The 17,222-nt window shown below is 37.5% G+C and overlaps 1 protein-coding gene across 1 annotated transcript in view; it reads left to right on the forward strand.

The window, feature by feature from the left end:
* PTPRK (protein tyrosine phosphatase receptor type K) overlaps window positions 1-17,222 on the forward strand; it is a 312,834-nt gene that overhangs the window by 46,736 nt on the left and 248,876 nt on the right. Inside the window, exon 2 of the mRNA XM_062572568.1 lies at window positions 397-668. Within this exon, the coding sequence (XP_062428552.1) occupies window positions 397-668 (272 nt within the window). The remainder of the gene's footprint in view (window positions 1-396; window positions 669-17,222) is intronic.

Below are 17,222 nucleotides of genomic sequence, written 5' to 3' on the forward strand. Positions count from 1 at the left end.
TTTTGAATTCGAAGCAAATACGCACAGACATTTACTCAGTCCCTCTGTGGTCTTATTCCCAACTGATTCCAATCTGACGCTAAAATAGGAGCCAGAAATGTTTGTAGGTAGAAGCAGAGAGGTCTTCAAAGATACATGATGTCTTCTGTGTGCATCACTATTCTGTTTATATGAGCTCCTGTAATATCACTTCAGTGATACTGTAGGTGTTTTATAGCCTGCTGGATTTCTTGCTACCTCTGTATATTCTGTACTTTGTTTGGAATTTTATTAGAGAATTTGGAACCTGAAGTTTGAACATTTTCCATCCTTTTCACAGTGAACAGTCTATTGCCTGGTATTTTTCTGTGTTCTTACTCCTGTTTGGTTTTGTTTTTCTCCTCTCCTCCCCTTTAGGATCATACATGATCGTGATTTCATCAGACCATGACCCTGGAGAAAAGACTCGACTCCAGCTTCCGACGATGAAGGAAAATGATACTCACTGTATCGATTTCAGCTACCTTTTGTATAGCAAGAACGGAGCAAACCCAGGAACGCTGAACATTCTCGTCCGAGTGAACAAAGGGCCCCTGGCTAATCCCATCTGGAACGTCACCGGCTCCACCGGCAAAGACTGGCTTCGAGCAGAGCTGGCTGTCAGCACTTTCTGGCCAAATGAGTATCAGGTAAGCCTGTAATAATTGTCACCTCATCATAAGGTCAACAGTTAGGTCCTATACACTTGTTTGCGTTTGTGTTGGTCTCTTCTTCTTGAGTATTTTTCCAGTGTCCTTAAAAAAAAAAAAAGATTGTTCTGTTTGGAATAAATACTTACTTGGGGATGAGCATTTTTTTAAAAGATGTAATTGTTCAAAGATATCTATTATTGTATAGTAGAACAAGTGACCAGTAAAAGAGCCTCATTAAAAGAAATGGAAAGGTTTAAGTACAGGAACATCACAAATGATAAACTCCAAAAGATGAATTGCCCCTGGAACTGTAATTTGTACCTGTCTTCCTTCCTCTTTTGGATATGCCTGTGATACTGTATCTAATTACATGACTGTAAACTGTTTTTTCCACATGATATTTGCTTCATTTGCCGTGCAGACGGGATGGTGCTCACCTAATGAGCAGCTGCTCAGGATGTGTTTTTTTTTCTTTTTCTGTGTTTGTTCACTATGGGACAAAACCACCTGCAGTGTAGGGCTGTTGTTTAGCGAGCAAAATCATCTTGTTATTACTAGATGTTGTTATTTGATTTGTTTGATTAACCTTCGAAAGCAACTGCAGCTGTTTCACTTGGTGGGCATTTGATGTGAAGGATGAATCACATACCCAGGCATTTCTGTCCTTGTGTGGAAGGAGGGGAAGAGCTGTATTAGCTGCGCTAGCGTAAACTGGCTGGTAAATCATGAGGCGTTATCTCGAAATTGTACAGAGCGCTTACGGGCCTCCGTCTAACGATGGTTCAGGTGATTAGAGCTCTTGCAAACAGTTTGGATGTCTAGACTGATTCTCTAATGAAGCAAAATGGTCTCTTTACTAATGGTTTGCTTGAAGAGGGGTATTGTAGGAATGTTTCTTAAAATACCTTGTCTAAGGTTCTCTGCAATTGCTCACCATCAAAATAATCTCCATGAAAAATTGACATGAGTGCAATTGCTAGCAATCTTATTTATAAGGTAAAACCTGTTACCTTTCAGCATTTTAATTTTTTTCTTCAGTTTTCATTTCCCTGTTTTATAATATTTTTATATATAAAGGAATTTAAATTCCCAGTGACACTGAAACTATGTGAAATTTGATTTAAAGATCTGAAACCTAATTTCATAAAGCTTCCTTCTGATGAGGTTTTTTTATTAACCCTTTTCCATTCCTAGATAGTAGCTTTTGGTGTGCTAAAAAAAGGAAGAAAAATCTGGTGCCTTTTATAGCAGTCTAGTAGTAATCACGTATAGCAGTATTGTGTGCAGTAAATCAGGTTTCTGCTGACAGATGGCTGGGCTTGACAATGAGATTGGTGGTTGGGGCCTTATCTTAGCAACATAGCCATTTTTCACTTACGTTATAGACTTTACATTATCCCTCTACGGACTGTGCTTAAACTTGTTCTTTTCCTTGCTCAGTCATCCAGTGGAATATTAAAACCATGTGTAATACAGTTAATTTGTAAATTAAGAACAAATCTGGAGTACGGCTGGATTCCTGTTGGTGCAAACTGCCATGGTTTGTGTACAACTTGCAGTTGTTTTATAAACAGGAGAGAAAATATGCACGCTGTTTGCGCACGGCTGCGTCTTTGCTCAGATCATGTTGATATTTTTGTGGTCCTGAGTGGTCCTTTGAGGCCTCAAAGATAACACAGCTCTTTGTGTGTGTGTGTGTGTGTGTGTGTGTGTGTGTGTGTTCCCCACCCCTTAATACGAGTTTTGAGTTGAGTTATTCTGCAGCGTGGAACTCTTCCTTTTCCTTATGGATATTCTTTGTTACAGAGCTTTAGCTCGTAGCCTTGTCACTTGCTGATCTGCCTCTTGGTCTGTGCAAGCAGCGAAGGAAAATATGCAACAATTTTAAAACAAGGTAAAAGATGTTCTTGGACTAAAACTGAAATGGGATCGCTGCCCATACAAGCAAGGTCACTTTTGCTGAAGTTCATTGAGGAGCAGAGCTGTTTACATAGACTTTGTTAATCAGGTCAGCTTCGGTATGATGTCCTTCATTTTTGAGTGAGGGAAGAGTGCAGCGATTATAAGGGAGTGACTGACACAGGCTATGTTCTAAGAAGTCCTCTATGGCGAGTTGGCAGTTAGCAGAATGATTGTGTTAATAATGTTAATTTGGAGTTGCACCTGGGTTAATTAGCTCCTAGAAAGCATTTCTGTGCTCTGCTGTGCTGGTCCAGCTTTATTGCTTCCTGTTCAACTAGCTCCGTGTTTTTGCATGTCACTGTATTCCTCCATATAGATACAGCTTAGGCATTTTTGGATGGAGTGAGTATATCTTCTTACTTTAGGGAATTTTTAAAATAATCCCTTTACTTGCCTGCCTTTATATTCTCTCAAGTGATATTTTCTGGCAAAACATAGTAATGTTTATTATGATAGCTTAACTGGATCAACCTGAACTTTCATTTAACTTTTTAACCTGTGTCTGACAGTAGGTAGCAGTGGAAGCTTATAGAAGAGTTCATGAACAGGCCAAACTCGCAGTGATGCTTCCCCAGAATAGACTTCCAGTCTGGAGCTAATTTATGGTCAAGAAATTTGAGCTTGAGAGCTGAGGGTAATGCCTTTGTGTACTTTAATTCTGTTTCAGTCCAGTTGCATTTTTGCACTCGTATAAGCTTTGGGTAGCTGCACTATGTGTGACGTGAAAGTCTACACGTTAACTACGCATTTGGCCTGTTCCCATGCATTTCTACAGTGCGGGGCCTGTGGTTTTTCTGTTGTCATATTTGGTACTCAGGAAGTTTCTGCAGTCCTGTAATGATACAATCTGCCTTCTCTGTCCTGCTAGCAGGGCATCAGCGTCTTTTATCTGTTTGTTTAACATGTAGATGAACTGTCTAGGAAAAGTGTTTAGTTACAGAATCCCTTGGGACTGAAGACATGACTTGATTTTGATCTTTGTTAGCTCTGGATCTTATTTTATCATTCTATTGGAAATATGCCACCTTTGACCTGACCAAAGTCTACTTTAAAGGAAATATATATTGGGATTTTTATTATTTAAATTTTGTGTGGGAGTTTTGTCTCTTTTTTTGTTCTTGTTCATTGCTACTGTAGCTAATTAGTTTATGTTAGTGAAGATGTTTATTCCTTTCTGGATTCATTGCTTTGTCTAATGCTTCTGTTCGTTTTTCTAAGTTCCCTCCCACTTTGTACAGTAGGAATTGCCCAGCTGCTGATGACTGTCTGCTGCTCCTGTCGCAGTCATTTCCCAATTTGAGGCTCTCCTCCCCTCCCTTTTCTCCCCCCCCCCCTTTTTTTTTCTCTAATTGAAGACTATTTTACAGGATTCCCTTATTCGTTCTTTGCTCTGCGTGCATGCATGCGTGTGTGTGTCTTCTTCATCCCCCGAGCAAATTTGTTTTGCTCCCGTAGTTCTGAAATCCTTGCTAAGTCTCCACCCATGAAGCCCACTTTGCAATGTGAGCCATAGACTTTGGGGTTTCAGTTTTATATTACGTCTTTCTAGTTTGTATAACTTTTGATCAGAAATTGATAAAGACAGCTCTTAACTTGGAACTACAAATATCAAACTTGGTAAAAATGAATTATTTGCTTTCTTTATGCATCTTTAAAACTTAATTACACAATAATGTTGCTCTATAATTTCATTAACAGACTGGCTAAGATATATGCTTGATAGGAGTGATCGTTACACTTGGAAGTAACGATCCCACTGACAAACTAAAAATACCGAAGTGCTCTAAACAGAAGTTTTTTCATCAGTTCAGGAAGACTGGTAATGCATTGCCATTAATAAAGTGCAGGAAAACTCTAGAAAGCTAAACGATCTCATTGCTGAATTGTGAATGCTGATTTGGATAATGAATCTGTCTTTTATTTTAATATTGGTAATTTATAGGATTTATGAGAGTTTAAATAGCTTAGAGATCTTGGAGAATTATTTTCCTTTATGATCTTAAAAGGTCTTGAAACAATAACAGGTTTATAACAGGAGGTTGGCAAACTGATTGAAGATTCACTAATAGTATATACATCTGGACCAAATGCCAGGTAAGGGAAGAAACAGATTTCCTGTGAAATATAAAACTGGTTGCCTTTTTGGATGTAGTAAAATCAGATTCCTTGGTTTATTCCATGCTTGCAGAGTGCTATGAACAAGCTGCACGTGGAAAAGATTAGGAAAGCAGGGAACTTCATCTGATTTTAGTCGGTTGGTGCAGCTGAAGAAGGGAAAGCAGTGAGTGAAATGCTAGTAGAAAATAAAGAACAACATGCTGCCTGTGCAAACTACAGAGAACCAAGAATTCACAATATTACAAACCTACCAAAAAAAAAAGAAAAAAAAAATCAAGCCAGCGCCTCTTCCCCCCACCAAAACTCCCGCTTCCTATGTGTAAGACCGTTCCTCTTCATTCTGTGCAGCCTCCAACCTTGAAATATGTAGAATAAAGAAAGTCTGAAGAAAAACAAAAGCATTCCAAAGAATTAGTATTTCAAATGATTTTATTGAAAATATTAGGATACAGAAAGTGACTTAATACTGCAAAGATAGTGCACGAGCAAAACATGTCAATAATGTAATTTTGTTGACTTAATGGGTTAGAATTGTACAGAAAGTCTTATGCTTGGCATTTTTAAGAAACACTTACAGGTAGCCAGTCAGTTTAGAGATAGAGCTTGCCCTAAGTCTTGGACATTAAGCTGTGTGAAACTCAAAGTCTTGTTGTGGGAGCCTCGGCACGAACAAGGGTTCAGTGCCAGAAGAATCAGAGCTGTAGGTATGTGTAAGGGAAATGCTCAAGCTTCTTTGACCTGCCAAAAGAATCAAGGGAATACAGTAAAGGTATGCAAAACCCGTGCTTGGCATGAAGAGGAGGAGTAGGAATTCACTGTTGACATCCTCTTTCAACACAAGAATTTGGGACCAGAAAACGAGGCTGGTGGTCACCAGACTGAAGGGAAACAACAGGAGGCGGCTTATGGAGGAGGAGGAAGAAGGAGGTAGACATGCAAAAGCCTGTGTCAGAAGCGGCTGTTGTGAATGCCAGAAGAGTATATGGGTTTAAGGAGACACTGGGAAAGTTTTTGGAAGAGATCTGTTGGAAATCAGTAACTAGTCAGACAAGCACAGACAACCCATTGAGCTGAAAGGCATAGCTGAAGATGTGAAAACTGCTTTGGGGAATGAGAAAGTATTGTGTATTCTTGCCCTGTTCTTACTGTGTGTGTGACGTGTGTGTATCTAATTGCTAATAAAAATCTGCATCACCATTTAGCAATTGGATGCTTTCTTAATTTGTCTCCATTTTCTTAGGCAGAATAGATGTCCTTTTTACGTTCTGTAGTTACCTAGACCAGTCTGATCTTATTCTGTTACATTTTTTGTTCTGACTGTAAAAATAATAATAAAAAAAAAAACATTTCCTCTACCATGACCAGCCCGTTTCTTTATTCCTGTTGTTAATGCCTTTCAATCTAAGTTGGACTAACAGACTTTTGTTAGAGAAAACTTAATTTTTAAATTCTAATGAAAGTCTACAGCAGTCTATCAGCATTACAATATATTCTCTGTCATTCTCTGATCTATTTTTGAGATAAAAAGTCTTTTTACTTTTGTTTTATAAAGCCCCTCATCCAGTGATGTTTTTGTCCATGACTTGGCATTCTAGATACTACTAAAGATTTATAGTAGGCCAGCTGAACAGTGTTGTAAAATGAATCAGCAAAAGCCATGCTGTTATTTTGAAGCAAGACTGGCTCAATTAACTTTTACAAGAGTAGATTAGACTTTAAAAATGAAATTCTGGAATCATTGTGATGGACACCGTCAAATATCTGTATCGACTGGATTTCGCTCTTGAGAAATCTTTTGGAAAATTTTCATGGGGAAGCAAAAGTACTAATGTGAGAGGCAGTCAGATGGAAAATAATCTCTCAGTAGGAATGTCTTAATGAGCAAGTGTTAGATAAAGATACAGGCATAGCAATCAGAGAAAAGGGAAGAGTCAACTTTGTTGGCATAAGTAAAAGGAGTTCCACTTAAGGTGATGGATGATGTATTAACTGAGCTTGAGCTACCAGAGCCATAGGTGGGAGGAGAAATCCAAGGTATGAAGAAATTCTTCACATATGTATTTTATCTTTTCCCTTGACTGTTGACTTGTATTCAGGCCTTTAAATTTAGACATTAGCATATTCCTTTAAGGATTTTATACATTGTCTCTTTTGTAACTTCTAGAAAGAATGTTATTAAGCCATGTCAGCACCATTATCAATTATATAAAATACCACACATTCCATTTGGGACTTTTATTTACTTTTCACTTGTTTTTGAGTTTGTGGAAGAACTGTTTTTGATATGTGCAAATTACATAGCTTGGTTGTATTTGTATAGGCTTTTCACGTTCCACCTTTACGATCATTAGAATGACTCTGAGCACAGGTTTCTTCATTCATAAATTTGCCTCATGTGAATCTGTACCATGATGGTTTCTTCCAGTTTCTAAGTATTCTAACAAATAGAAAATTATTCAGAACTGTTGTTTTGGTAAATGGCTAAAATTTTTTCTAGCAGAGGTTAAAAGAATGGCTTAGTAAAATGAGATTGTTGATCCAATAAAGCTAGTCAACTTTGTAAGTAAAGAAAATAGCATTAAGATTTATTAATCTGAGACAGATAGCTTTTGTTCTTAAACCTGCAACTGCTTATTTGATAAGTAGTGTTAAGTCAGTGAAATGCTTTTTATATAGGTGCATCATTTTCTAGTATCCTTTTTTTTTTTGGAATAATTTCATTGAGAATACTTCTTGGCTCTTAAGAATTTAAGATGACTGGCTGTAACTTATTTTTTTCCTAGTTCATCAATATACTATATGGATCTTTTTTTTTCTTAACTGTTGAAGCTTTCATCAATTAAAAGCTTGGTTAACTATCTTGGCATTTTATTACTACTGTAATAATGATGCAAAATTGGACTCCTTTAGAATTATAACGAAATATGAACAAAGTTGCTTTTTTCTCAGAAATGTGTTGCAAACCACTAAGTGTTTTCCCGACTGTTACTTCCTAGATAATGCTTCATCAAAAGACTTTTTTCCTTTATACGGTTTATTGAAGACTTACTCCAAAAAATGCATTTTGTAATGAATGTTCTTGCTACTTCTCAAATGCTTGTAAGTACAAACAAAGTATCTTCTTATTTAAGCATTAGGATACACATAAAAGTGTGCAAGCCTATCTATCATATTTCGGTCTTACTTCTTATAAGTTGTTTATCAGTTTGGTGAGGACAAAGAAAGATTAAGTTCCAACAGAGAGATTACCAGCAACATTTTAATAATTTAGTTCTGTAGATCACAAAGCACTTTCAGCTTTCAAAGGCCTCCAGCTAGTCTTCAAACTGGAGAATTCGAGTGCTCAGAGTCGAAGTGAACATTGCCCGGACAAGCACAGCCATGACAGTGGGATGCTGGTCTCCAGGTCTGCAGTTGCACTGTAAGCATTGGAGATGTCGTGGAAGCCCTTTCTAAGTCTTTTTTTCTTAGAACTTACAATGCTGGTTTTGGCTGTTTGTTCAGATATAGGGGGAATTTCAGAAATATCTGTTCTGCTGGCTAGCCATAATGTGTTTTGTGTCATTCTGGGATAACTGATTGGTAAGCGTAGGACTGAGCTGAAGTTTAGTAGCTGATGCTGGTAGAGGAGAGAAGAACTGGTGGTAGTATATGATCTCCCTTCTGCCCACCCCCCTTTCCCTTTTTAGGAATGTTTTTAGTTATCAGCATGTTAGAACTTTTTAATTGTCATATGAAAGATGTAAATAGTAACTTTCTTAGCTTGATGAGTTTAATTTGCTTAGCCTATTTTGGAGATAACTAATTTGTTTTTGGGCATGCTACATTAAAAAAGAAAAAATATGAGAATTCAGTATCAAAAAAATTTTACAATTTAAGATAGAAAAAGAGAGGATGTTGTTTAGCAAATGAAGGCTATCAAACTTGACTAAATCTTTGCCCCAAGATGTAGTTCTCCATCATAGGCAAAGAAGGCTCTGTCTCCACAACATGCTGAAATCCCACTTCAGTAGTCAGAATAAGAAATGAGTTTAGTTTTCTTGCTTTTTGCAAGCTAAGGTTTCTGAACAGTAATTTACATTGCTCTGTCCTTAGTCCTGTGCTAAGGAAAGAATGAACATACAGCATTTAAAGCCAGAGTTACTGTATGTCTCAAAAAGACAATTTTAGCAACTTAGCTCTTCACCAATAGCAGCAAATAGCACACTTACCAAGGTTTACTCCTCCTCTTTTCTTTTTCTTTCTTTGAGCTTTTCAGTGTTGTCTTTTCCACTGCTTTGCTTTCTGTTATATTATAGATTAGGGGTAGCTTTCTTTTGTTGCACTGTGCTCTGGCTTTCTTCTGCTAAATATATCATCTGAACTTAAAACTAGTGTAGAATGTCTGGACAGCAGTGGAGTACTCTGAGAAATTGTGTGGCTGTACATACAAGACATATATATTTTTTCCCCCTTCTTCCTGTGAATAACCCAGCTTCCATGAAGTTGATGAGTATTTTGACTTTTTTCACTCTTTGCTACAAGATAATGAATATCTGCACAGCAAGGTGACCAAAATTTAGTGGATGGTTCTGAAGGCAATGAAAAATTTTGGATGCTAATGTACTGTATGAACGAATGTCTTAAATTAACTGTAGTTGTCTTAAAGTCTCAGATGGAGAACTAGCTGTCTGTAAATTCACGGACTTACTTTGGAGATAAATATGCCGTGTGTTTAGCCAGCTAAGGCTGATGAAATATGTGGCTTTAACACCAATGTTTTTCCAGAAAGCATTCCACTTGTCAGTAAAATGGTATGCAAATTTTATTTTAACCCTGATTACAAAGATTATGAAAAGCCTGTACTCCCAGTTGTACGGAAGGATCTGTCAAGCAGTCAAATATAAAATACACTATTGCTAATCAGCTACCTTTGAGTACCTGATTCGATTTTTCAGAATTACAGAATTAACTTAAATTCTGATATGTAAATAAATAGGTTTTGGGTGGTTCTTTTTGTCAAGAGTTTTCTTTTTTTTTAGGATTTTTGTCTATACGTCTATACTTCGGAGACATAATCGCTTGTTACATGAGAAGCTCAAATTTTGTCATCTTTTTAACAGTGTTTTGCAAGGTCTTGTCCTTTTCTAAGAAAAATTGTGAATATCACACTATCAGGGGAGCTGGCAATGATATACTTTCCCACCCCACTGCTCTTAAAATACATTTTTATTCACATGAGAAGTGAAATGAATGAAAAAGCTCTATGACAGAAATCGGTGATATATGCTTGAAGTAGATGATTAAAGGAAAACAGAAACTGGTATTACTTTATTTCATTATATAGGTTCTGAAAGGGTTCAGAGTAATAAATTGTGCTCTGCTAGGGATTTCCAGGCTACTCATAAGTGAAAATAAATAAAATAAAAATTATGAAATAAAATATTGAATCTGTATCAAAAGGCTCATTCAAATCTCTGAGGTTCAAAAACTGGGACCCAATCAGCCTCCAAATTTATGTGCCTGGAACAGTCAGTGACAGCAAAACTTCGACTTAAAAGCCTGAACTCATCAATGGTAAGATACATTGTCAGGTATTTTTTTCCTATGAAACATTGTATACTTCTAGGTGTCTGGATTTTTTTTTCCCCTAATGATGCCTGTGTTGAAAAAAATATTGAGAATTGTGAAGCTACATATCCCCTTTTTTTGTCCTTTTTCTGCCTTTCATCATTTAGAGCAAGGTGAAGTTCTCTAGAGGAAACTTGTTTTCAGTTTATAGCATGGTGTGCACAATGTGTGTGTGTTTTTTTTTTTTTGTTTTTTTTTTTTTTTTTTTTTTTTTCCCCCCCAATGTTTTCTTTTTCCAGTGCTAAATGGTGAACAGGCCTGGGGCTTGAAGTAAAGTCCAAAAGATTTTTTTTCTATCCAGAGAAGTATCTAATATGAATCCCTTGCTGACTGGTGTTATGACCTCTTCACAGGGAGATAAATACCTCATATGTTTTTAATTCTCTCTGCCCTGTATGTACTTCTCTTCTATCGTTTAGACTTTTTTCGAGGTGACATTGACAAACCAACGGAGATTGTTGCTCTGAAGGAAAAAGTATTTAAAATTCAACTGGGGGGGGGGGAGTGTATGAATTCTAAGATCATGCTGCAATCAATTATATTCAAGGTCCCTGTATTTAAAAAGAGGAAATCAACCCCTGCAGAGCTGAATTTTCCTCTTTTCTAAAAGATGTTACAGAGGAGTTTAAAGAGCATCCTGTTCCCCCGGTCTTGCCCCTTACCCCTTCCCTTGCCCCCCTTTGCACAGCCCAGCAGGTAACGCTCCAGGCTCAAAGCCAGAGCTGTTGCACTGTCGCCTTTGTGGACATCTTGTTTTGTTCTATGAGAAATCAGTCTTATCCTCGGTCAGTTGTGCATCTCCTTCCCTGTTTTTTTTTTCTTTTTCTTTTTTTTTTTTTTTTAATATATCTTTATGTGCAACTCTTAGAAGGTCTATAGACACAGTGTAAAATATGTTGGAGTGGATTGCTTCAGCAAAGTACCTGGTCGAGCTAGGCGAAACCCTGTGCAACCCTCTAAGTCAAACTGTATTATTATTTTTTTTTCCTGTTTTTTAATATCCTCAGGGTCTACTAGTCCTGTGGTCCACAAGACTTTTTCACATATCATTTGCTTTTGGGGCTATGGCTCTGCAGCTGGAACCTTTTCTGTTTTAAGGTTTACAGGTGCTTGCTGTGATTTTGTTGGTGGGCACACCGGGGTTACAGCTTCTCTGCCTGTGTCTCAACTGAGTCACCATGAACAGAAACCAGAACAGTAGCTCTTCCCTTGCACTGAGCTGGGACAGTTCGTTAATGCTTGTCAACTGCAAGGCAAAGAAATATTTTCCGTTCTGGTGGAGAGGTCAGGTTTTGCGGCTATCTCTGCTAATGCAGAATAGAGGAATTCAAAGTTGTGGCAGTGTCATGCCGCTTCTGCGGTTGCTTGCAGTGCGACGGTTGTTGTCTTTACAAGGGGATTTGTATTGTGCCTATGTGAGTGAGCTTTGGAAATTTCATAACATCAGTTTTTAGGTTTAAGTCATCAGCTTTTTGGCGAGGAGAACAAATTTGACAGTTATGGCAAAATGTTGGCAGATAGTGAATTTGTCTCACAGAACCTGTATTTTTCAGTAGATCTTGTCTGTTGAAGGCAGATTTTTTTTTCAATTCTCTTTATTATTTATTTATTTATGTATTTTTATTATTTTTGTTTTTATTGTGCTACATAGATGTGCACCAAGACTGAAATTTCATTGCAGAAGATTTTAGATATTCAAATGCAACAGATACAAGGTTATCACCTGGAGGGAGTAGAGGTTTTCTGCTGTTTAAAGAATAAAATCATTTGCAAGCAAGGAAAGCATATTTTTTCAATCTGAATGACTTTATGAAAAGCCTTTTTTTTGTTTGTTTGTTTTTTTTGTTCTTATAGCGCTAGCCTTCCCTATGCAATTTTGAAGTACTGGAAGAGGTGTCAAATGTCAGGGATTTTGTGTTGGCAAAAATGGCATTCCTGAACATTAAGGCAGAATGAAAAAGGCTTTGTGACTCAGTGGAGATGCTGGTTTACAGGGGCTCTTCCTATCTCACTGCTTTTGGGGGAAGGGAGAAGAAATGGGTAGAGGCTGGGGTTTTCTGGGGCAGCTGCATGCTAGAGTATGTCCAGCCTGCTCTGCCAGCAAGAGAAGAAAAAAGAGAGAGGCACGAGAGAGTATATGGTATCCTTCAGCTGCCAAACTTCAGCAACAAAATACCTTGTGTCTAGAGCATGGCTGTGACTGATGGCTGCCCTTGGAGCTTATACTGTGTTCACATCATACGGTAATTTTGATGATTAATTGACTTGGCTGGACTTGATGAACTTCAGAATCAGTTATTTCCTAGCTTTAAATAGTAATATTGGTGTTTTTAGTCATTAAAGTCTGATGCCAAATAGCAGCAGTGAAGAAATTTGGTATTTTATCTGAAAATGTTTAAAAAATAAAAACAAACCTACCAGTACTCTCAGTAGCTTTGTGGACTTTAAGGCGGGAATGGATGTAATCTTTCTTTTTTTTTTTTCCTTTTTTCTTTCTTTCTTTCTTTTTTTCTGTGAGTTTAAAGGCATGCATGCTCACGTGTGCACCATCATGACTCTACCTCCATTTGCCTTTACCATGGCTTTGTGTGTGCACAGAGCAGTAAAACGAAGACACTGGTGCGGGGTCCTTGCTCTGCTCTCTGTGCACGGGTGAAGGCCAGGAGGACGGCGAAGCTGCTGCCTCGTGCCCCCTCCCACGCGGTGCTCTTCCCGCTGCCCGAGCACAGCTCCCGGCCCTTGTGGGATCGCGCGTTTCCAGCGTGGCATTTGGGCTTCTCCTTCGGCAGAACAAATCTGCGCTGCCCATTACTCTGTGCTCTCGAAGAGCAAACCCAAACATCGATAGGCTTCTTGAAAATGCAGGTGGGAGAAAAGAAAACAAGATCCATGTCTTTCTACCCTGATAAAGCAGAGGGACAACAAGATCCTGGTACCATCTTTGTAGGGTTAATTTTTTTTCTATCAATCCTAAAAACAGACTAACAGTCGATTGCTCAGTTTTCCACTGCTACTAGTGAGGGTAGTATGAAGTTACCATGTCAGTCAACAATTTCTCGTACGCATCAACTGAATTCTTAAGCTATTTAGTAATATATCAAAAACTGATAAGTTATCAATGTGTCAATGTTTTCTTTATTTCTTTTCTTTCTCATATGGGTTAAAATGTCAAGCAACTTGCATTGGAGTCAGGTTTGTATGTTAGGAATGAATACCTTTCTGGTAGATACTAGATCGTAGCACTAGGCAAGTTGTGTTTTGTATAAGTTAACATTTAGAACATTTAGAAATCACAAAGTTGGAATTTGTGTGTTTGGCATATTTCTGTATTAAAATCAAAACTGACACAGACCAAATCTGGTAACGGGTCTGCCTGTACATGCATGCATGTATGTGCGTGCATGTGTCTGCTCTTTTTTTTTAAGGATTAAAATTTTTTAAGGATTTTCTTTTTAAGGATTTAAAAAAAAAGAAGCTTAAAGTAAACCATGATCTTTGCTTGTGGACTGGCTTGTGAGATGCTTAGCACCACAGATATTTGAACAATGAAAGGAACAAAGTCGAACCATAGTTAGTTGTCTGTTTTTATTTTTTTTTTTTTTCCCTTAAGGAGCCGCAAAATCAGATGTACTTATCTTTTTATAGCATCGAATTCAGTCTGAATTACATTGCTCGAGTGTTGATTTATTACTAACTTGCCCAAAGCATAACATGTGGAATAACTAATTTATTTCAAAAAGCTATGTGGCTCTTCCAGTTTTACGTCTATCTCGATTAAGATATCTTGGAGAAATAGAACATGGCTTGCATTTCAATATATTATTTGTTTACATATGTTAGATAAATATTGTATAATGCTTTGAAGGAGAAAAATACGTTAAGTAGATGTTTTGTCACAACAAAAAAGTCAAACTAGACACAGTTGCTTTGGCTGCAGCTTCATAGAATTGTTTGTTAGGTTCAATATGTTTGATTGAAGAAGTACCCCAAAACTAGCAATTTTTTTCCTTTTCAAAATTTGAACAATTCATGATTTTAGTAAATTTCTATTTTTATTGAAGTTTATTTTTCATTACTATTTCTGTCAATGGTGCTTTGTGTGGTGAAGCAATATTAAAAAATGTGCTTGCTTCAAGACCTCGTTGACCTGTGCTCTGATACAAAGTGGAGAAGTCTGTTAAAATACAGATGTTTGATTCAAGAGTATTTTATTTTGATTCCCCTTTTGATTCAAGAGTGTTTTATTTTGAGCATGTGTATTTGTTACTCATTCTCAAAATGGAGTGGCAACATCGGTAGTATAAACATTAAGCCTAGAGGTTTTGTCCTGTATGAATCTGAAAATTTCAATTTAGTATAGGTACAGATAGCTTTTTATAACCTTATTTAGAGTTATAATTTTGCTCAAGGTAAAGGTATAACTAAAGTAAGTGATTTTCTCAATTTAATTAGATTTTTAATAGTATTAGATAAACTAACCACCCATCTTTAAGTAATAATAATAATAATTTTGCTGCAGTAAGACTGCTACAGTGTTAAAACTGGTTCTGCAAGTGCTGTGTACAGTTAAGATTGCAATCCATTCCGTAGAACTCAACCTCTGTGGAAACCACATATTGGTAACTTTACTTAATGGACATTATTTGACTAACACTCATTTCAAATTGTTTTGCTTTCATAATAGTCTTTTATGGTAAGTTTGAGGCTTCTTCCAAAGGAAATTCTCCCCCAAACTAACCCAGCAGCAAGAAAACAAAGGCGTTTTGTGCCAGACGAGCGGGCTGATGGGGCGCGTTGGAAAGTCTGCCGGTTCCCTGAATGGGTGCGAGAGAGGAGCAGGGTTGGAAGCCGGGGCGGGAGGAAGTGAGCGAGTGGTTTGGTTTGGGGGCGAGGGGGCTTCAGCACTGTTGAACCCATGGCTCAGCTCTCCGATGTCTTCAGCACCATGGCCCGCGCACGCTTGCTTGACTGAGGCCACAGCAAAGCTACCCGAGACTTGTAACTTGACCCGTCACTCAGCAAGTCATCATAGCAATTTGCACTAAAACAAAAGGATTATTTTCTGCTTAAGATTTGAGAGATTACTTTCTCAGGTGTGGTTTGTAGAAAGGCTTGTGCTAGTGCTGTTAGAGGTTCAGGCAGATCTCCAGTCTTCTTGCTGGGAGAAAGAATTTTCTAAACCTGAAACAAGTGCAAGCTGCTGCAGGCGTTTTCCTCAGAAACCTGCAGGCAGATGCAGAAGTGATTAAATCTCCGGGAAGGCTCTGAACGTGCGTGGTGGCGGAGCGCGAACTGTGGGCACCGGACACCTTGTCCGGGATCAGAGCCGCGCTCAGAGCCTCGTCGGCTAACGGCCCGTCCCATCCTCTCTGCCGGGCAGAGAGGAAGTTTCACAATTTGAATATTTTTTCATAGACTCAGTTTATTCCAGAGGGAGAATAGAGCCATATTTTCAAAGGCTGCACAGGTAAAGTCTGTTGCTGGGAATTCAACTTGTCTGTATAAAAGCGTTGAGTTCAAATAAATTTTTTGCATTTCTTGGAGATTGCAAGGTCAAGATAAATCTGAGCATACAAAAAATGATTCAAGCCTAATAGATAATAAAGGTGAACTTTCCGTTGACATCTCCTTTATAGTTTAGAATCAGCATAGTTTATTAAAGAAGGTGACATAGTTTGTATTTAATTTAAAACATGATTTAATTTAACTGCTCCACTTTCATTAGTTTAATTATTATAATTATAAATGTAGTAAATTTTCATGGTGTAGAAAGGAGCATTATAGTAGATCTTAACTGCTTCTCTAAATTCTTTGTTTTCATGTAAATATTGTGATTCCAGTTGATGCACTTTTTATGATTATTGTTTAATGCTTAGATTTTTATAGGTATTTCCTCAGTTAGTGGCATAGTGATGATATTTAAGTGATAATTAAAGTTTACAATTAAGTACTGTAGAAGCTGTTTTATCTCTGTTCTAGTATAGTTACAACATGAAGTTAACAATTTAGGGGATGAGGAAAAAGTTTGGTTATAAAGCTGACAAAAAATTTCTGCAGAAATATGCATTGCATTTGGGAAGAAAAGCTTTTGTAGGTTTATTCTTTTTTTCCTGCAACATTTTCAATAAATCATGAAGATTGGTTGCTGAGTGATTGTTCTAGAGTTAAGTTTTTCAGAAAAAGTTTAATATTCTTCTGACATGTTCCAGAAAGAATATTCACAGATCCTATTTAAAATAAAACTAGGATCTGCAGGTTTTATTGGCAAATCCAGATGTGATTATTGGTGTACTTTTAATCTGTTTTCATTTATTGTTGTTTCCTTTGCCAGCTAATATACTTAAGCCTTGATTTTCTTTGTATTAGGAGGACATATCAAGTACCTGCCATTTAATGCAAATTCCCACATAGCAGCTTGAAATAATTCCTATTTACTTACCCACATTCCCATGGCAGGTAGGAGTAATTAAAGTCGCCTTTAAAGATGATGTTTTAGTTTCTCCTTTAGGCTTTCTTCCCCAAGCCAATTAAAATGAAAAATACCTTCTTTGTCGTGCCCCCCTCCTGCCCGAGTTGCTGTGTTATCCCTTCTCCTTCCTCCTTTCTTGGCAGTAGCTTCATACACAGCCTAAGACACATCTTCTGCCAAATTACACAAGATTCAAACTTCTGGCAGCCGCCTTCTGCCTTCTCCTCCTCTTTGTCTTGTACTTAATTCACAGATTTGTCATCTGTATTACGGTGCTCAGTATTTTAATATTTCAAATGAATCCTCGCTGTTTGTCTCAGCTGAGAAATTTCTTGCTCCAGACTTGCCTATTTTTCTGTAAAAGGGTTCTTCTTACTGTGCTTATTTCTAAG

This window comes from Rhea pennata, chromosome 3 (assembly GCF_028389875.1).
Source record: "Rhea pennata isolate bPtePen1 chromosome 3, bPtePen1.pri, whole genome shotgun sequence".
Taxonomy (NCBI): domain Eukaryota; kingdom Metazoa; phylum Chordata; class Aves; order Rheiformes; family Rheidae; genus Rhea; species Rhea pennata.